Source organism: Tachypleus tridentatus, chromosome 9 (genome assembly GCF_004210375.1).
Source record: "Tachypleus tridentatus isolate NWPU-2018 chromosome 9, ASM421037v1, whole genome shotgun sequence".
NCBI classification, from domain to species: Eukaryota; Metazoa; Arthropoda; class Merostomata; order Xiphosura; family Limulidae; genus Tachypleus; species Tachypleus tridentatus.
In genome coordinates, this window is record NC_134833.1 from 82,888,511 (window position 1) to 82,910,645 (window position 22,135).

At 32.5% G+C, this 22,135-nt stretch overlaps 1 protein-coding gene across 1 annotated transcript in view; it reads left to right on the forward strand.

The window, feature by feature from the left end:
• LOC143225633 (glutamate [NMDA] receptor subunit 1-like) overlaps positions 1–22,135 on the forward strand; it is a 111,167-nt gene that overhangs the window by 21,116 nt on the left and 67,916 nt on the right. The window contains exons 2-3 of the mRNA XM_076455405.1: positions 12,912–13,154; positions 16,440–16,866. Of these exons, the coding sequence (XP_076311520.1) occupies positions 16,516–16,866 (351 nt within the window). The 5' untranslated portion in view covers positions 12,912–13,154; positions 16,440–16,515. The remainder of the gene's footprint in view (positions 1–12,911; positions 13,155–16,439; positions 16,867–22,135) is intronic.

Genomic DNA, 22,135 nt, shown 5'->3' on the forward strand with positions numbered 1-22,135 from the left:
ATCGATTAACAACGCTTGTCCTCTCTCACTTTCGATTACTTTTTCATGAAATGCAGTTACCTTACATTACAGAAGTTGAGATTTTCTGATTTTCTTTTTAAGTTAATGATATAACTTGAAAATGAACGAGTTTTTCTGTACTTAGAATATAATTATAAGAAAATAATTGCTTTAACTACTGTACAGTTACAATTAATTTTTCTTTTTAGATTTTAGTACATCACTTGTAGTAACAGTTTAGTGTTAATGGGTATATTATGAATTAATAAAACGTAATTTGAAAAGTGTCGTAAAATAACACAGAAAAGGACCAAACTTATGCTTGTTACACATCATTGAATTTAATTTTATGGGGTTCGCACACATTACACCACAAACTGTGTAAAAGAATCACTGGCGTTTAGATTGACAGCAAACGAGAATCTTACTAAATTGTGCAGTTCTTTAATGAAAATATGGACGCTCACTACCGTCACTCAGGACATGTTTATAACATTCTGTTTAAAAACAAACATACAAATGAAATCCGATTAAAAGTTTTGAAACCAAACTATTACATTTGTACAAGTATGTGGCATAATAAACAAACGAACAAAGTTTATCGATATATTACATATTTAATGACGCAACAAGAATGAAAACCACACATGAAATCCGCGTTTTCTTAGACGTAACAATAAACCACCAAAAAGGTGATAAGATTTTCAGAGTTGTTTCTTCTGTCTGTACCAGTGTAAGTTTAGTGAGTTATTTCGAAATGTAGCTTCTGTATTGCACAGAGGCAACAGTTGTGATAAACTTACTAAAATAATAACTGTGTATAAACATTAAGGTAAATCTATCAGAGTTTCTAGATTCATCTCTACTTTTAATGTTATGTTAAAACCTTAAGAACGTTTAGATCGGTATAATAGTAGTATTTTGTTAAAGCCATCAGAACATTGGATCTATGCACATACGTTTATTGTTTTGTTAACGCTATTAAAATGTTGGATCTATACATATATGTTTATATTTTTAACACAATCAAAGTGTTGGATCTATACATATATGTTTATATTTTTAACACAATCAAAGTGTTGGACCTATACATGTATGTTTATATTTTTAACACAATCAAAATGTTGGATCTATACATATATGTTTATATTTTTAACACAATCAAAGTGTTGGATCTATACATATATGTTTATATTTTTAACACAATCAAAGTGTTGGACCTATACATGTATGTTATACAATTATAGGTGTATTATTGCGTTAAGACTATCGGAGAGTTGGTATACACACACACACATATATATATATATACACGTATTGTTTTGGTTTGTCACAGTGTTGGATTTATAAGTAAAAGTGAACTGTACGTAACGAAACGGATTGTGACATATCCATGTTTCTATAATAATAATAATCTTATTAAAAATGCACGTTTTAGCCTATTCCTAAAAACATTAAAAATGCTTAGAATGAATGTAAAGAAACTTAACCAGGATTAATGCTTGTCGACAAACAGGAGTTAAAATGGAAACATCACCTACCTTGATGACAGTTTAGGAGCAGATCATTAAAGTAAAAGAAAAGCAGTGCAGGAACAGATTGGTGATCATGCACGAGGAATAGATCGTTAGGTGCGGAAATAGATCTCTAATGAACAGGATCAGTTCACTAAACAATCTGACGCTAAAGGAAGAAAACTGATATAATAAAAATAAATTTTCCCATGACTTCTTTTACGGATTGTGAGTAACACGATGTGAAAACACCTTTTAATTATTTTGTTTAGATAACGTACGTATTACCTACGGATCACATAATAATATTTAAGGGAAATAATAAAAACTGAAAACTTCATTTCTTATTTTAAACAAATTCGACACTCTGTGCAGTTTTACAGGCGGTGAAAACATTTCGAAACTTTAACTTTGTCAGCTCACATGCATGTGAGTAAATATTTATGTAAAATATTTTCACAATGCAATAGTTTACAGTAAATAATATGCTCTTCGTATATATGGTAAAAATACTCTGGTTCTTTAAGCTTATAAAGTCAAAGATAAGAATTGAATAATCAAATACATGCTCATACGCTGTTGCGTGAGTATGAGGGATTTTTATTCAGAAATGAGAGGAAAATCTTTTTTCCCGTTGAAAAATTAATAGTGAAAAATTTTCAGCAGTGCATATGATAGTAGTTTTTGTTATTAAAGAAATCGTCATAAAACTTGTGGAAAATAAATCGGTAATTAAGACATGCCATATTCAATGTAGTAGCTAAGTATTAACTGCAACGAAAACCAATTTTCTGAGAAATAAGATCTTTAATTTCTTAATTAAGAAAGACATAACACGACATCAGTTACAGAAGTAATTACGGTTTTACCAAGAGGCGGACTGTTCATCAAGAATTTGCTCTATACATCAACCGTCGACTCAAAAGAGCTTCAGGGAAGCAATCTAATCTATAATTTGATATTAGTGAGGCGAGCGACCTCTGATATTAAGGAAAATTACTACGAAATAATTTTTTTTTTGTTAAAACGTATATGTATTTATTTGTACCTATGTCATCCACACGCAAACACTTGGCCAAACGTATCGTTGTTCCTACCACTAACGTATCTGCCTCATCCGAGGCAAGTACAACACAGGATATAAAATATTTGAAACTTTCACAAATGTAATTCGGTGATAAAAATTAAAATTTTGTAACTGATTACGCAAAAAATAACATTATATTATCATAAAATCAAAATGTACGATGAGAGTGAAAGGTATCGTCTTTTGGATATTTTTTCTTTAAACATTTGCCCCTGCATTTGTGTGAGAATTCGAAAATATAAGAAACATGCTTCTATTAACTTTAGAGACGATATTGCTATTAAAAACTGATGTTCATAGTTTAATGGACATTATAATATGAATACAGTTCCAGCTTTTGCTGGTCGGTGGCCTTGTTTGATTGTCTTTGATTATTCACGCGTAAGTATTCAAGAATCATCTTGATCATCTTTGAAACAAGAGATCACAGGGAAGATAACCAACCATACGCAAGCACCTAATACCAACGTTTGGGCTGCTCTTGTCTGATCCAACAATGGGATATATATCGTACCTAAAGCCCTAAAGCCGACACATGTTTTTGGCGGTAACGGAAAGTGAACAATAGATGTGTAAATCCATGAGGCGACACGCTAATTACTAATGACTGTTGATTTTTCGTTTGAAATTTTAGTGCTTATGAAATGGAAAAGCAAGGTAAAAATTTATTACATATAACTGATTTTACGCCTTGAAATATAGTAACTTAAAACTATTTTTATTCCAAACGTAACTTAATTGATTTAGGATAATAAGCCTACTTTTGATAAGTATGTAGTCACCACATCAAAGTTGTTGAACATTTTATACAGTGCTATTCATAGTACTTGCTTAAGAAATTTGTTTTTCTTTATTAAGCACAAAACTATACAAAAGTGCTATTTTTAGCACTGTAAAGTCTTAGGCTTACGTTGTGCTACATTGGGGAAAAGACTGCTTCAAGACGAGTTAATGAAAATTGCTTAAGTTGAAGAAAACCGTCGCGTGAAACTTTCTCGCGTAGCCAAGAATGCTAATATATAAATGAGCCTTATTAAACGTTTACTTGTAATTTAGTAACGTTACTTTCACATTCTGGTCTAAGATGCTGGCTATCCTTTACTTCTCTTCACCAAGCAATCATCTCATTATAACACATCAAAAAATAGCTGAAACAAAACAAAGCAATAATGTTGTTAAAACGTTTACTAAATCATTAGAGATTTTGATTAAATTCTTTAATACGAAAAGCTGCTAAAGATTCATGCTGAGAAATGATCAGATCAATTCTCTAGACTTTTTCTGTTTCCTTCTCATTTATTTACTTTGAATCAACCAAAAGAGTTTCGAATGTTTTCTGACCCAGTATTTTTTCAGAAAGGTATTCCTTTGTGTTTTGAGTCTCATCAGAAATAATTAGTAGATATTAAGAAGTTGCATTCTAATTCTCACTGAAATGTCTGAGCAAGTTTAATATAATATTGAGTTTATGTCATCATAATTTTAATTAATTATTCCCAATTACAAGTTCGTATAAGTAATATGTGACAAAATATATTTAATTAGGTATTTCACATGTCCAATAATGTGAACATTTTCTAATCAATATCGTTATTTTTATTTATTAATTTGTCAGCTTTATGTAATAATCATTTTCTTAAAAAGAAAAAATAAATAAATAAATTGTATTTAAAGTTATAAAAATTCTTTTTTATCGCGAATTTCAAGTGTAAGAAAACTCAAACTTTTTTTTTTTCCATTTCGAGTTTGACTGATGTGACAGGAATGCAAAGTATGTTAACTATTTCTGTAAAACTGTTTTTCCTGTTAAGCAAATTAGTACAAGAAGTAAAACCTCAAATTGCAGTGGACTAGGAATTTTATTATGTCACATACAATGAATATCAACAATCTGGAAATATCTGATATCATTTCCGCACGAAAGGGCCTGGCATGGCCTAGCGCGTAAGGCGTGCGACTCGTAATCCGAGGGTCGCGGGTTCTCGCCCGCATCGCGCCAAACATGCTCGCCCTCCCAGCCGTGGGGGCGTTATAATGTGACGGTCAATACCACTATTCGTTGGTAAAAGATTAGCCCAAGAGTTGGCGGTGGGTTGTGATGACTAGCTGCCTTCCCTTTAGTCTTACACTGCTAAATTAGGGTCGGCTAGCACAGATAGCTCTCGAGTAGCTTTGTGCGAAATTCCAAAACAAACAAATCCGCACGAAAAGTATTATTATTGTTGAGTAGCTAACGCTACTTCAGAATATTCGTTCTTATTTTTGAAAAATGAAAATTTAAATTCTCTAAATAGAAATTTAATTGTTCATTTGAAACTCGATAAATCCCGCTACTTAAGAGGCAAGAACTCTTTCGCTTGTTCTCTGTTCCTGTGATTCTGTTTAAAAACTTGTGTTTAAACTTATAGATGGCAAATGGTTTATTATAAAAGCGATTTACAAACACTAACCCGAACCTTGATGTCACTAAAGATACGTTTATCATGGTCAAGAGCTTAAAGGTTGTATTAGCTGAAGTTCTATTTTCAGATCATGAATTTTCCAACGTTGTTTTACTTTCATTTTTTCAGATTTAGTACTTTTGCTGTTTCTGCACCAACAGGATATAAGAACTCGTTATTTTTCCGAATGTTTAATAACTAAGGTGTAGTTTTAGATGCTTTTTAACCCGTTAATTTCTGCCTTTTTTCTTCGTAATCCAAGGTTTAGTATTTCTTTTACGTTTACTTATATATGAATTTAATCTTTTTTTCTTTTAAATTATATATCCATATTATCAATCAAATCTGTTAAACTTTTGAACTTAGCTGTGCTAAACATCAAAACTAATGGTTGAAATATTGTTTTTTATGTTGAGAAAATTTTCTACAAGGGATTTTGATGATTAGTTTTTTTCTAAACCAACAATTCTACTTACAAAGAATAACATAAAATAACAACAAAAACCGTAATTATGCCAGAGGACACTTTTCTAGATATAGAAGGAGAAATTAAAATGTGAAAATCTAAGAGGCTTATTAACCAGCTGATAAGATAGATATTATCATGTATTACCGACTAATAGACTTTTGTTTTCTTTGTTGATTATTACGCACAAAGCTACACAATGGGCTGTTTGCACTGTACTAATTATGGGTATCAAAATTGTGTTGTTTTTTTTATCTTTCTAAGCCTTCAGACTCACCTCTGAGCCACTAGGGTTTTGAATGAATCTAAGATTTTCACTGCTGACTTTTACTTATAAACCTGAATGCTGTAGACATAACGTTTTCAAATTGTGTCCCTTTCTAAGTTTACACAAAATAAATGCGCGAAGAAAAAGACAGTACATTCAATAGAAGCTTATTATATTTTCAGTATCAGCATAAACCTTATGGGGAATGAGACTGAGTAGGCTAAGGACAAAAGACGTGTTAGTGAAAATTAAGGGAAACAATCAGGCATGTTTTACTTGTGTAAAATCTACACTTATAGTTGAGACTAATTGCTAGTTTCTCGGTAGTCCGTAAATTGTTTGTTTCTTTTTGGAATTTCGCGCAAAGCTACTCGAGGGCTATCTTCGCTAGCCGTCCCTAATTTAGCAGTGTAAGACGAGAGAGAAGGCAACTAATCATCACCAGCCACCGCCAACTCTTGGACTACTCTTTTACCAACGAATACTGGGATTGATCGTCACATTATAACGCCCCCACCGTTGAAAGGGCGAGCAGGTTTGATGCGACAGGGATTCGAAACCGCGACCCTCGGATTACGAGTCGAACGCCTTAACACACTTGGCCATGCCGGGCCAATAGTCCGTAAATAAATCATACTAGATTATGCATTAATTGTTACTTTCATTAACAGTGATAATTAAACCGCTTAATAGATCTTTATATTTGTATTATAGAGCTTGTTTGTTTTACATTGTTAACATAATATATGTATTTAACACTAACAGAAGCCCTTGAGCTAGCTGAATCTTGTAAGTTATTTGTGGTATTGTGGCCGAAAATATTATTAATAGTAAATGTATCTAACTTAATAATGCATTATACAATTCATAAGGAAAAGTCTTATAAAAGTATACTTAACTAGCTATATTGAGTATCAGAGTGATTTTTAGTTTCGGTTGGAGTACAAAACTTACTCTAAACGAAATATCAATCAGCCTTTAACACACACTACACTATTTACCTATTAAACTTGACATGCTACAATATATACCAATGTCTACTCACACTACATTATTTACATATTAAACCCGGTATGCTACAACATCTATCAGCTTCACATACAACACTATTTTTGTACGAACCTTATGTGCAACAATATACATCATACTATCTATACACACACTACACTAGTTACATATCGAACCTGGTGTGTTACAAAATATATCAGCCTTGACACAACGTACGTATTCAACCAAATATGTTAGACTACGTAAACGTTTCCTTTAATTTTACTAAGCAAAGAGAAATTATTGTGATAAACTTCATCAATATAACACAAAAATACTTTGTTTTATGCGTCAGGTATTTCAACGTGATTGTTATTTTCTGAAGATGGTCTTTGCAAATAAAGTATACTGACTTTAGTAATTTAATATCAACAGACGACTCATATATATGTAAAAACGGCTGGTATGAGTAGAGAAAGCACTATGTAGAGGAGCGAACAACGTTTCGACCTTCTTCGGTTATCGTCAGGTTCACGACTCAATACATTTATAAATATCAGTCGAGCCTTTTCTTAGCTACACCTTATTAGTGTTCTGGTATTCGGATATTATTGGTCATAAATGACTAATTTTTCCTGTCGTAAACATCCTGAAGGTATATAACAGTAGATGACACTCACTTTCATAAAGATATATTTATTGTCTCGACTGTGCTTTCTATGTGCCATGTTATACTAGTGGAAAAATAAAAAAGTACAAACTTCTAAGGCTTTAACTGTGAAGAGCACTTTCTGCACTTTGCCTGCCTTTATCTTCGAAATTTCCTTTACACATACGAGACACTGGTAAAGGCAGCGTTTTGTGAGTGCTCATTATTTCGTATGGGCGAGGGTGACAGGAAACACATACTTACCAGCTTACGTGACATTTAAGACGAGACTTTAATAGCACCGCTGCGTCTTCGGTTATTTGTTTAGGGATTGACAGTAGCTTCTGATGCGTTTCTCTATTCGCTGATCTGACTTCACGACATATGCAAGTGGATTGCTAGTTTTAGTCCCTTGAGCTCCGTATAACAAGATATAAGAATGAAGATTTTACTGGAAACGATTGGAACTTTTCTGTATTGTAGGTTGTTGATGTTGTACAGTTTGACCCACACTCTCTTTATTGTGTAACACAGCTAAAGGTTAAAGACTTAGTTCAGTACGCGTGTTTGTATGTAGTTTACTTCCAATAAGTGTAAAGACATCCGTTTGTTCTTTGTGCCATAAGCACAATAAAATATCGTAGAAGTCGTCTAATTTTCTACTCCGTTGATGCATATCATAATATTTTGTTGATTTATAAGAAACTGGATTTATTCTCACGACCTCCATATTTTATATATCCAGGTAACATTTTTTTTGCAAACAAAATTCTTTTTATTCACTTTAAGATATCAGTGATATGTGTTATAAGATTTGGTAATTTTTTGCTTTTTTTCAAGTGGAAATCGATAGAGAACACTCAAAAATACAATGCCACTTATTGTAGGACACGTATGCAAACAAACAAATACCTTCTCAATTAGGTATCATGAAATGAACTATTTGGGACTTTTATGCATATGAGCTCTGTATATAACTATTCTTGTAAGAGCTCTTTTTAAGTGCTATACTTGTAACGGATTTGCTGTTGTGCATCTAATTTTAATATCTGAGTTTGTTTCAGTTTGGTGCATGTGTCGTATATTGTTGGATGTGTATTGCGCAAGTCCTATTTATTCTATAAATTTGTAAAAGATTCTCGAGTGTAAGATTCAACAATATATGCTTTACGAAAACACTAACCTGTCTTCTAATACTGTTCAACGTTCGAGAATCTAGCCTTAAAATATATAAACTGACGCGTCGAGAGACGGATTACCGTTTGGTATGCTACAGCCAGTAAACTATAACCCTCGGAAGTTATAATTGTGATTAACGCTTATTAATCGAAAAATAACAGATATTGGACCAGAAACGTTTATAAATTTCAAACATTACAAACGTCAGTGAATAATTAACTTCAGACGTTAGTATTTCTACAAGGGAATTAAATATCTTCGTCGGTAAAAAATCAGCTTGTAAGCGGTGCGGGGTCAGCTAAGAACAGATAGCTAATTAGCTTAAGCGAACGGTAACAATATCAACTCAAAATTAATTCTGAGAATATTGAAAATATCTGCTTTCTAGAAATTACGATAGAAACAAACTGGTTTGATATACAAATATGTTAATAAACGCCATTCTTTATCGAATGTTGATAACTTTGAAAGTGTTTACAACATCAACCGTAACGTAATATGTTTCTTTTTTTTTTTTAATTTCGCGCAAAGCTGCACGACGACTATCTGCGCTAGCCGTCCCTAATTCAGCAGCGTAAGACTAGAGGGAAGGCAGCTAGTCATCATTATCCACCGCCATCTCTTGGATTACTCTTTTACTTACGAATAATGGGATTGACCGTCACATTATGACGCCCCCACGGCTGAAAGGGGAAGCATGTTTGGTGCGACGGGGATTCGAACCCGCGACCCTCAGATTACGAGTCGAACACCTTAACTCACCTGGCCATGCCGGGCCCAACATAATATTACTAACTTTCTTTACACTTCTGCTTACTTCCATTTATTTTTAAGTACGTATTTCAATGTATGATTAAAGTTGTAAGTACATTGGTCAAGTGATTAAGGAATAGTCAGAGTTTTAATTACTCTAATTACTGTTATTAAACAATTTCATTGGAATCGTTGTCAGTAAGAAGTGTCGTTAATCTTATATGTATATTTCAGTAAAGTTGTGTAGAAAAATGGAGGAAACACAGCATATCCTACAGTAACGATTTAAACTACAGCTCAGAGTATAAAGAGACTGATGAAGACTGAAACATGCTAGGACGTCAATGAAGACGTTTCTACTGGGGACTATAGAGTGACTAGAAATTAGCCACACGTAGCAGATTATTACAGAATGGTTACAAGTTTCACACACCATATCTCGCTTTTTTATCATCAATATCGTTGACCAGAGGTATGAATATAGTCCATGAAACGCCAGAGTGACGACTATTTGTTCAATGTGCTCGAAGTAACAATTGGTTTTCATCTTCTCAACTGAAGCAATACTTCAGAGCAGCAACTTGACGATAAATAAACCTAACGACCAGATAATGACGTGGTTATTCTTATTTATCGTCACAAAACAACCTATCTTCAGTTGCTTCGAGAATAGGGTTTTACACTGCAGTCAGACACGAGCCATGTGCACATTCGGAGATTATTCGAGATCAGATCCAACCCAAAATGCACCAAAGAAATAGTATACTGATGTGGGCAGATATAAGTATGAGAGGTCACAACAACCGTTGAAAATTAAACATGGCACTATGAATGCCATACAATATAAGAATGCAATTTTACAACAACTAGTGTTGCCACACACAGAAGAAGGTCAGCACTGTCTTCTAATGAAGGAGAACGTACACCTTCACAGTGTTCAGCGATTTAGGAACGTTCTAGGAAAGAAACTGTTAAACTAGCCAACATATCGTGGTTCTATAAAACTGATGATTCTTTTATTATTTGAAACACTCTTACAAGTAATGAATCATTTCTCTCAACTGCTGCTACTTAAAAGTAATAAACAATGTTCCGGTTGCAAAGAAATTGAACACTCAAATATGTTGTAACGAATTTAGTATTATTTTAATATCTGTGTCTGTTTAAGTTTAATTGTTTGTTTTTCTTTGTTTGAATTTCTCGCAAACCTACACGAGGGCTAGCTGCGCTAGTCGTCCCTAATTTAGCAGTTTAAGACCAGAGGGAGTTGGGCTAGTCATCACCACCCACCGCCAACTCTTTGGCTACTCTTTTACCAACGAATAGTGGGATTGACCGTAACATTACACGGCTGAAAGGGCGAGCATGTTTGGTGTGACAACAATTTGAACCCGCGACCCTCAGATGACGAATCGAACGCCTTAACCCACCTGGCCATGCCGGGCTTTCAGTTTAACAAATATTTAGAAATACCCGTAACTTGTTAAATATTGTTAAATGTGTATTGCACAAGTATCGCCTGTTCTCTAAATTTGTATAAAATTTTCTATTGTAAGAATCAAAATATATGTTTTACATTGTTGCCTACAGAACATTTGGGAATTTCGCCTAAAGTTTATAAATCGACGCGCCAATAGATAATTATAATTTTCATAATATTGTTGCTTTGGCACAGTTACTATACTATAAATCCCGGAAGCTGTAATTGTTATAAACGCTTATCAATCGTGAAACTACAGATATTTGACCAGAAACATTACAAACCGTTCAATTTCAGAAAATTAACTTCGAACGTTAATATTTCTACGAAGGTATTACGTACCTTCGTCTGTGAAAAACTCGCGTGTGAAAAGCGAGAGATAGGTTACCCGTTAAACATTATTGTTACATATTGACATTCAATTAACTTCTAAATTGAAATGAAAACTTCTGGCAATTTTCAAATGTTAAAACGTAGTGTAAGTAACATAATAAATCGGAGATTCGTCCGAGATAAATTATAACATATAAAAATGTAAATTGTTTACAAAGAATTGAATTATAAATAAAGCCATGTGATGGCCGGTAAAACAAAAATCGGTTGTTTTAGAAATCACTATATTCATAATTTCCATAAAGTGTCTTTGCTCACTTTTTAAACTATGTTTTAATGAATAATTATGAAAAAGGATTTGCTTTCTTAAATTATTTTTCATACAGAAAGATAAGAGTAAAAATAATGTGGTTTGAAATGACATTTAGGTTCCTTATAGGCACAAAATAGTTCTACAATAACAACAATATACTTTATTAGCTTTACTCGTCACCAGTTATTTAAAGTGAATATTTGTATTAGTAAAACAAATAAAGGATTATAGATAAAAAAATCTGATAAAATAATTGCCACCAAATATAGAATAGTTACCGATTGAACCACAATACGCTGAATAATTAATTTAGATTACTGCGAAGTACGCTCTAATTTGTTTAATTTAACCAAAGTACTCATTTTACTCTTTTACGTAGCAGTCTAGATTCTGAAAACAAATAATGAATTGGCGAAGCCTAATTTCTTTTCTCTGTAACGAGGGTGATAAAACATCGCAAAAAAGGCTCATTGCAATTCCAAACACATTGGTCTGAAGAAATCCAATGTGGGTTTTCGGAGTTTCCAGTTTAAACGAATTTCTTTTAACTAATCCAAGACGGGTTCTGGTCTAAATTCATTGCTTCGCCCGGCATGGCCATGTGGGTTACGGCGTTCGACTCGTAATATGAAGGTCGCTAGTTCGAATCCCCATCGCACCAAACATGCTCGCCCTTTCAGCCGTGTGGGCGTTATAAAGTGACGGTAAATCCCACTATTCGTTGGTGAAAGAGTAGCTCAAGAGTTGGCGGTGGGTAGTGATGACTAGCTGCATTCTCTTTAGTTTTACACCGCTAAATTAGGGACGACTAGCGCAGATAGCCCTCGTTTAGCTTTACGCGAAATTCAAAACAAAGAAACAAAGTAAAGGCATTATTGTGAAGTAATCCAAGATGGGTTTCCGGTCTGAACGCATTGCTCTTAAATAGACTAAGATGGGTTTCCGGTACGAATAGTAAATAATTGCAGTGCAACTACATTTTATTTGTTTTCCACTGCTGCGAACGAGGGTCTAGCACTCAGAACCAGATCTTAAAGGCTTTAAACAGTTCTAACTACAAAATTAAATATCACCCGTTAAATCTCTCACTCTGATAAATACACCTTCATCAGAAACACCAGACTTTCTTTTTTTCTCAGTTACGGAAATGTGAAACTCTTCGGCTGTAATATAAGCACATGTTACTCCAATAACACTGAAATAACTTCCACCATTTCTTACTTCCTTTTCAAATAAAATACACAATACTTTAAGTACACATGTATAAGAATTTCTGGATACGACAAATATTAAAGAATTACTTAAGTTTATCACAAAATACAAAATTAATTTATTTTTTAAAAAATGAAGATATATTTATATATGAATGTCACATGCTAGACGATATACATCAACGAAAAACACAATAAAAATACAAACAAGATATAATTCCCTATTTCAGTTATGATGAAAACCTTACTTGCCAAGGAAGCGATGATCTGACGTCATCATCGTGCTAGCTACGAAGAAGAAACGGACCGATGGTGTTAGAGCGCAAAATCTTGTGTGTAACAGAAGCAGCTATTGGAATACCAAACGAGTGGAGCAAAAACCATCAACGAATTGATAGACGTCAGCGAATTAGGTACACCTGAACAATGAATGAACTTCTCGGCCTCTAGTTATCTTCAGATTACTTTCACTGGTAATCTGATTATCGTGATAATGATAATGTTTGAAAAATAATGAGAAAATTATATATATGTATATATATACATACACACACACAGATATATATATATATATATATACACTTAAAAATATGAGGACTGTCTTGTTAAAATACATCTAATTTTACACATTAACCAGTGCATGAGAAACGTAATAATATTATGTATTATTAATGTGAAAAGCATTGTTAAAAAATATACGATATATATGTTGTTGTTGTTATAATGTAATACCAAGAAGGATCGAGGATGAAACAAAAATATTATTTTGTTACATAAGAAACAAAATTAAATTGCTGCCAAAATACGTATGTGTTAAATATGTTTCGTATTATGATTTATCTCGGATGATTCTCCCATTTATTATGCTACGTACGTTACATATTACGATTTCACATAACCATGTATTTGAATTTAGAAGTTAATTAAGTGTCGATATATATTAAATTTATAACATTTACCAACAAGATTGATGCACGCAATTTTCTTTCTTAACACAAATATATTTTTATATACAAACAACACTACAATTTATAATAAATAGAATATAATTTACAAATAATGACTTATATACAGAAGTTTTTACACACTCACAAACAATACTCAGTCTTCTATATGGCCTGGAAATGAATATTTTATCGACGGTACAGGTCCCCGACGAGCGAATTAATTCTGAGTTTGTATTGTTACCGTTCGCTTGAGCTAGCTAGCTGTCTATTTTTTGACTGGCCTAACGCTGCTTACAAGTTGGTTCTTTAGAGACGAAAATATTTAATGTCTTCCTAAAAATATTAACATCCGAAGTTAATTCACTGAAATTGGTGATGTTCGAAATTTAAAAACGTTCTTAGTTAAATATCTGTAGTTTTTCGATTAATAAGCGTTTGCCACAATTATAACTTTAGAGGCTTATAGTATACCGACTGTAGCAGACCAACAATATTATATTGTCTGGGTACGTCAATTTAAAAACGTTTTTAGGAGACTTTTTCAAAAATTCATTTGGCAACAATATTCGAAGATACGTAAAACGTATATTGTTGATTCTTACTCTCTAGAATCTTCTACAAGTTTACAGCACGGGCTGGACTTGCACAATACACATCCAATAATATATGCCACATGTATCAAACTGAAATAAACACAGATGTTAAAATATATGCATAACAGCAAATCAGTTACACATAAAAAATAGGATTATTTTGTTACCAAAAGAGTTAATCAGACAAAATAATAAACATATAGAAAAGTTAAAAACAAACATAACTAAAACAACAAAATTGAAGTTAATGAATTTTGTTAATTTCTGTTAATAGGAAAATGAAGCTTTCTATTCTCTGTCTTGTAGATTTTATAAAACAAAAGAATGTAAATGGAGGTGATATTTAAATCGTTTTTCGCATAGGACCACGTGAAATCTGAGCCTTTTAATTTAATAAACACATAGGTGCTGGGTCTAACATCTTTATTTGTTTTGGATGTTTTTTTGCTCCACAGACTTTACGTAATTATCAAGCAGCGTTAGCTTGTCGTATGGTGTAAAACTCATGAAGTAGTGAAACTTGCCATTTAATAACGGTACGTATGCGAAGTGACTTCACGGTTACAATGATAGTAATGTAATTTACGCGATTCTTTACTTGAAGAAATTTTTCGACTTATTAGTTGTATGTCACTGCTGACTAAACCTATTTTCGATTAATACCAAAGCTTATTAACTGGCTGGGCTACAGTACACGAGTCTTAGCTTAAATATTATTTCGTTCAGTTGTTTCTGAGAAAGAAGATCTTAGGATGATGAGAGTCTTGTCGGTCCTCATTGTGTTGTAATGTTTCACAAATATTATTATTATCATTATGAATACCATTTTCAATAACTAAGGTGTTATACATCGTGAAATACCTTCCTTTTTAAATGAAGTTTCACCTAAGACTGGAACTGAAAGTAAAGTTTCTTTGCAATATTTGCAGAAGTATGCTTAACTACAGGCCCGGCATAGCCAGGTGTGCTAAGGCGTTCGACTCATAATCTGAAGGTCGTGGGTCCGAATCCCCGTCGCACCAAACATGCTCGCCCTTGGGGACGTTATAACGTTTCGCTCAATCCCACCATTCGTTGGTAAAAGAGAAGCCCAAGAGTTCGCGGTTGATGGTGATGACTAGCTGCCTTCCCTCTTGTCTTACACTGCTAAATTAGGGACGGCTAACGCAGATAGTCCTTGTGTAGCTTTGCGTGAAATTCAAAAACAAACAGAACAAAAGCCTAACTACAAACTCTTCGTAGCGAGGTGCAACTAACAAGGTATTGTGAAACGCTGTTATGACTATTTACGAAAATCGTATTAGGTCAGTAAAGATGATGTGATTTAAATTATTATAGGTATTACAGTTATGTTATATTATATACATATTATCAATAATGTTGGACTGTCTTTAAAGTTCAGAATTTTTTAACGACCGCATTAATGATCTTAGTTTATACAATAATAAAGTGAAAACACTTACGTATTTAATCTAAGTATTTATTTAGTGTGCGATACCATAATTAATTTGGATTAATAACTATGTTCAGTTCCCTGGTTCATACTTGGATCGTTTAGCAGTAGTTTTATAACGTTTGTACAATTTTCAGATGTGTTGTTATTAGAGTAAAAAAAGTATTAAATAAAAACTAGAAATTACAGCAATTTTATAAATGTTTGTTTGTTTTGAATTTCGCGCAAAGCTACAAGAGGGCTATCTGTGCTAGCCGTCCATAATTTAGCAGTGTAAGACTAGAGGGAAGACAACTAGTCATCACCACATACCTCCAACTTTTGGGCTACTCGTTTATCAACCAATAGTGTGATTGAACGATACATTATAACGCCTCCAAGGCTGAAAGGACGAGTATGTTTGGTGTGACGGCGATTCAAATCCGCGACCTTCAGATAACGCTTTTAATCGTTGTAAATTATTTGTGGTTAAATAAATATTTTACATATTTGTCATAAACTTGAAAATCTGTAATAATGTAATAACATGTCGGTTAAATTATATTTGAATGTTTAAACGGTTAATATTATTTACATGCACTTTTGTTCCAGTGTTCTTCTAGCATCTTATTAGATAAATTTAAAAATAAGATATCATGAGAAAATTAACACTCTAACATCTGACACTCTTTAATCGCGCGTAATTGTAAGTTTATGAGATCACGTGAGTTTATTTAGAAATGAGGTTGATTTATTTACCATTATTTTTATTTTCTTGTCTTTCAGTTGACGATGTTCACAGTTTCACTGAGAAGACCTTCTGAAAATTGTTTATGACTGTGTTTCTTTGTTTGCCTCAACAATGGCACTTGCTGCTCATTCGGGGTTTCTTCATATGAAAAATATACCAACCTCTCAATCGGTCGTACAGAGGGCGCTTCAAACTGTCTTTTTTTGTATCTTGCTCTCCGCTCACCAACAGGATCACTCTATTGGTAGCTTTGCTATAGCATTTGAAAACTCTGAGATTTTCAAAATCGGCGCAGTTCTTAGTCCTGGTGACAACACTGATTACTTTACCCAAGTAATCGAAAACATTTCCAACGAACACATTTTGCCGCCAGGGTACGCTCTTTACGCTGAAACTGTACCTATGAACCCTAATCCTATTCGCACAGCCCAGAAAGTGTGCACAGTTTTAATAAATGCCACGGTAAGTTACGATTTCATAAATACTTCTATGTTGAATTCGCTACATGAAGTATTTTTAGATTAATCCTCGTTTAGATAATTTATATGAAACGAAAATATTCTCGTAATATCAGAAATACTTCTCTTCTCGGATCAAATACTGATCTGTGCTTTTCCCATTGTGCTTCCGTACAATATACAATAGCAAAAATTATTATCAAGTCACAAATACAAATAAAAACTTTTGAAGAATTAAAATTACGAAATATTAAACTGTGTTAGATTGAGTTTCATAAGTAACTTACAAAATCTTATGTGCCAGAGAAGAAAACAAACGTTATTGAAGTATTGAAAATAACTTCTAGAACTTACTTCTCAGTTTAAATAAAAAGTAAACAATCCAGAGATAATGTGAAAACAAAAGCAAACAATCCTGAGATACTGTGAAAACACAGGGTTAAAGTTTTGCTTTACAGTTCATTCTACTGCCAAACAAGTATAACCTCAACAATAGGAAGAATTAATTAATTTACTTGAACCTCAACAATTGGAAGAATTCATTATTTTACTTGGTCTAACAAAGTTACTGACAAACCCGCATTGTTCTTAACACTTGTAAATTTAGACATGTTACAAGCCTGAAAAATGAATAATTTTTCAACTAAATATTTTGAGACATTATTAGCACATATTTCGACATGAGCTGATTGCTAGCTGCAGAGAATGATGTATTTTATTTTCCAGTCAACAACGGCTGTTTTTACTTTTCATGAGAAAATGAATTTCAAAGAACTTTTCCAACATTTTAGGAAGTATGAAATCAGCCTTGTTCTCAATTTTCACATTCCAAATAAACAGTTATAACCTGAAAGAGAAAAAAATAGCAGATTTTTGTTACAGCTTTCGTAGAATGACAGGATTTTCAAGAAAAAAAATGTTTAGATGTATCTATTCGCTAGTAGACTCAGCTAATAATTGGAAAGTTAATATATGACTAATAGTAGTCTATTGTTTCTCATCATTTCAAACTTCTTCACAAACGAATGAAATAAAGGCACGTGAAAGCAAAAATGTTATCTATCCCGCCCAGGAAGCTAGAGTTGATTACAGTTCCCTTATGATTATTTTGCACAGACAGCGAGGGATCCTTACAACATTTCACTTAGAGTTACATAACGTAGGTAATATTAAAATTAGCATTCCTTACAATTTATAAAAGTGACTTTTTTTTCTATCTGGAAATATTACGCCTGACTACTCTATTAAATAGTCTCTTTAACATGTAGATTATGACTCTTAACAATTAAACACCTTCAGTACATTTACTAACCAACTTTGTCACTGTGCAGAACTTTTAACATTATATCTTTCAATAGGAGAAAATAAATGCTATTTACTAAGTATATTTCAAACAATAGCAAAAATTAAAAGTTAATTGCTACTTTTATTGATTAAATAAAAATTGGCGTATTAGTGAAAACTTAAGCATTATGCTTCTTATTTACCAGAAATAAAATAACGTAATTTTACTTGGAATAATTGAATATATTTTCTATCAAGAAAGGTCCTCCAATGGGACTTTCGTTTACAGAATTACAAAGCTAGATTAATGGATCGATTATACGTAGTTGATACAGTACATTGTGAATCTTCATGTTAGAACTTAATATAAATAGTCTATTAGTAAAAAACTACATGGTAACTTTAACAGTGATACATTAGTAGCCATATATACAGATTATACACTTCTCCTGCATTAAAGCAGAGAAAAATGTTATCCTTATACAAGTATATGCAAAATCACTATTCGGTTTATGAAACGAATGATATTAGAGATAAGAAAATTTCGGCCATTTTGTTCACATATTGACTTTTTATCACATGTTTCTATGGTACAGTAAAATAGGTTGGAGTAGTTTTGATCACATAATTATTCTTATTATAATGATGTTCACGCCACCTATCGTAATAGTTTTGTAATACCAATACTAGATGTCAGTTTCTTGTGGATCTATCGTCAGAACCTGTGTGCCTTTGTGTCACAGTTTTCGAAAGCGAGTAAACTTGTTTTAATTGACGGAGAGTTATTTTAACAGTTTAATATTGTTTCGTAAAGTAACGGTTCAGTGTTTATTGTTTGTTTTAGGCGTTTTTGTTTCTAAGTTCAGATTATTTTCTGTGTTTCTATGTCTCTTTTGTTTAACTTTTCATTTTTGATATTATATTTCTGAATGCTGATATGTAATCTTTTACCTTCATCTTGTTGAGTTTCTTAATTTAAAGAAAATAAATTATTTTAATAGAATTTAATATTTCAATTTTAATGTTAAAATTATAATTCAGGTACAATTTCATTTGGTTTTGTCATACCTAACATTTTCAGGTATTCGTATTTTAATTCTTCAAATTTGCTTGATATTAAAGTAATTACTCTATGTTTTTATACGGAGAATGCTAACATTTATATTTGAATGTTGAGCTGTCCGACTTCACTTATATATCATTGCCCAGTACTGAGTTGTAATTACAAAAAAGGAAACAAGTCAATAGTCATAACAGAACGAAAATTATCCTTTCCGCTTATGATTTCGTAATGTTCCTTCGACGAATTACGTTAGAGTCGTTACCCGTGATTACAACTCTGTAACTGGGAAAACGCCTCAATGCTCAAACCACCAGTTAATCATGTTATTTTAATCATCGCCATGATTAAGTTATAAAATATTACTTGCTAGATTATGATAATTATTTATAAAAGTGGCATTAGAAACTTGAGAAATTAAATATGACTTTCAATGCTCATGGAAAAAGGCTTAAGATTGTTGAATGAATGTACAAATGAAAAAATAGTACAAGGGAGTTGAAAATAACTTTATCGATTTAAATGCTTCTCTTCTCTCGTAACATTTGAATGACTGATTAAAATTTATTCTGGTTTTATGTAGAACGAAAGCTTTTTCATATAAAGTTTAAAGCTCAGTTGATGGTCTGATTAACCTATAGCCCAAAGCAGCTAATCAATCATAATTTGCTTTAGCTAAATAATAATATGAAGTAATTGGATAACTAAGTCATATTAAAGAACAAATCAGCCATTATTTAAAGTCTTAAAATTTCCTCTACATTTGTACGTTTCTGACTTGAGTTCGGAGCCACCTGGTGTCGTGGTGGATACTAATCAACCTTGTAAATAGTATGTGAACTGAAATTACATTCGCTGTTTTTTTTCTGGGAGAATTTCTTACCTAAACTAGGTGAATTTTAAAATCTACGTCTTATTTTTCAAAATGTATTTTAACCGGTTTTGTACAGCAAGTTTTATTAATAAGTTTGTGCGATGTTTATAGAAGTAGCTTTCTTATATTTTCACTGATGTATAAAGAGCTGTTAGTGATATGAACAATTCTGGAACGTCCTCTTTAGACCTAAATGGAGACTTTAATGGGTAAAGAAAGTAAATATTTTATCAATGTATCAGTTATACCACAGAAGGTTAAAATTATTTGAGCCATTCTATAATAATGTTATGAGTAGTATTGTCTTACGTTGGTAAGGAAAAACCATATGTATAAATACCATATTTATCAAATTCTTCTCATGTTTAATAAAGTTCATATATTTAAATTTTTAGCCTAAAGACAAAATGCTGCCAGATACCAACTATTTTCTTTTACAAGGTGAGGTCAGTGCTATTTCAAAGTGGTTTCACATTAGCGTATTAAATATTTAGATACAAAAGAGGGGGAAAACACTAACAAATATTTTAGAGTTATTTAAAGAATTGAGTTAAATAAGTGGTGAACGTTGACTACTTCAATAAGATCAAACGAGCTAAGTAGTGCATTCAGTTGAACGAACATTTTGTATCAATAAGATTGGTTTTGTTTTGAATTTCGCGCAAAGCTACACGAAGGGTATCTGAGTTAGCCGTTCATAATTTAGCACTGTAAGACTAGAGGGAACCAGTAACCTTCAGACTATAGAATCGAGTGCCTTAACTACCTGGCCATGCCGGGCCCTTTGTCGGTAAGAGAATCTTCCTGTTAATATTGAATGGTACAAAACGTGAGGATTTAAAAGTCCCAACGCTCTTTATAATAAATAAACGTGTATGATCTGGCAGTACAAAACTTTCTCGTTGAAGCGTGGTGTTATGGATGATAGAAATAAAAACATGTCTTTCTTTTCTTAAAGGTTTTAATTTCTGTAAAAATGAAAAACAAAACACTCTCTCCCGTGTGCTTGCCAACTGTTTGCGAAATAAAAAAAATGTTTAGTAGCTGCAGTAAAGTAAAAATCAAATTATTTTTTTAGGAAGTAATAATATATCAGTTATGCAGATAAGTTAATTTTAATATGTTTAACCGTTATAGGATCATAGGATGTAGTAAGAACAGTGTAAGTTTTTAAAAATTCTAACTGAAAATGTTAATATTGTATTTATTTTGAAATATAAAAACAAACTCTTCTTTACTTGTATTTTAACAAACTATCATCAGCTTGTGATTATATTAGCTAAACGTAATTGGAATAACTGTTAAGCTATTTAAATATCACAGTGCACAATAAATTAAAACTTTATTGCTTTGTGTTATTATATACAAGAAGAACAGTATTCAATTAAATATCTTTAATATTTTATTATGTTACGAAAACTACTGTGTAAATAATCCTAGAATTTAATAAGTTATCATGAAACAATGTTTATAGTAGTATGCTTGAATTTTTATTTTTTAAAGAGAAAAATCTCTCTTTCTGTATTCACTGCTAGCCAAAATATTAAGGCCGAAGAACACACATAGAGAAAAAATATGCATTTTGCGTCGTTAAACTCAACCACTTATTTGAGTAGAGTATCGAAAGATGAAAATAAGAAAAGGGAAAATAAAAATAAAAAACTTTTTTAGCACTATATAGGGAAAAATGTGAACAGTATGAAATTAGCCAAAATACTAGCTGGTCAAAAGATTAAGACCATACCAAAAAGAAATTCTAAACAGGGTAGGAAATGCCCACAAGAGGTCTCAGTAGAGAGTTGCACAGCCGTCATTGCGAATAACTACAAACATTCGCTTTGACATGGTCGATATAAGCGTTTGCAGAAGGCTGGCTGGAATGTTATTCCAAGTGGTGAAGATGGCTTCACGAAGATCATGCATTATTTGGAATTGACGTCCATTTCTATAGACTTCCCTTGCCATCCACCCCCAATTTTAATGGGGTTCAGTTAGGGTAAACATGCTAGATTGTCCAAAATAATCACGTTATTCGCCATGAAAAAGTCCTTTGTC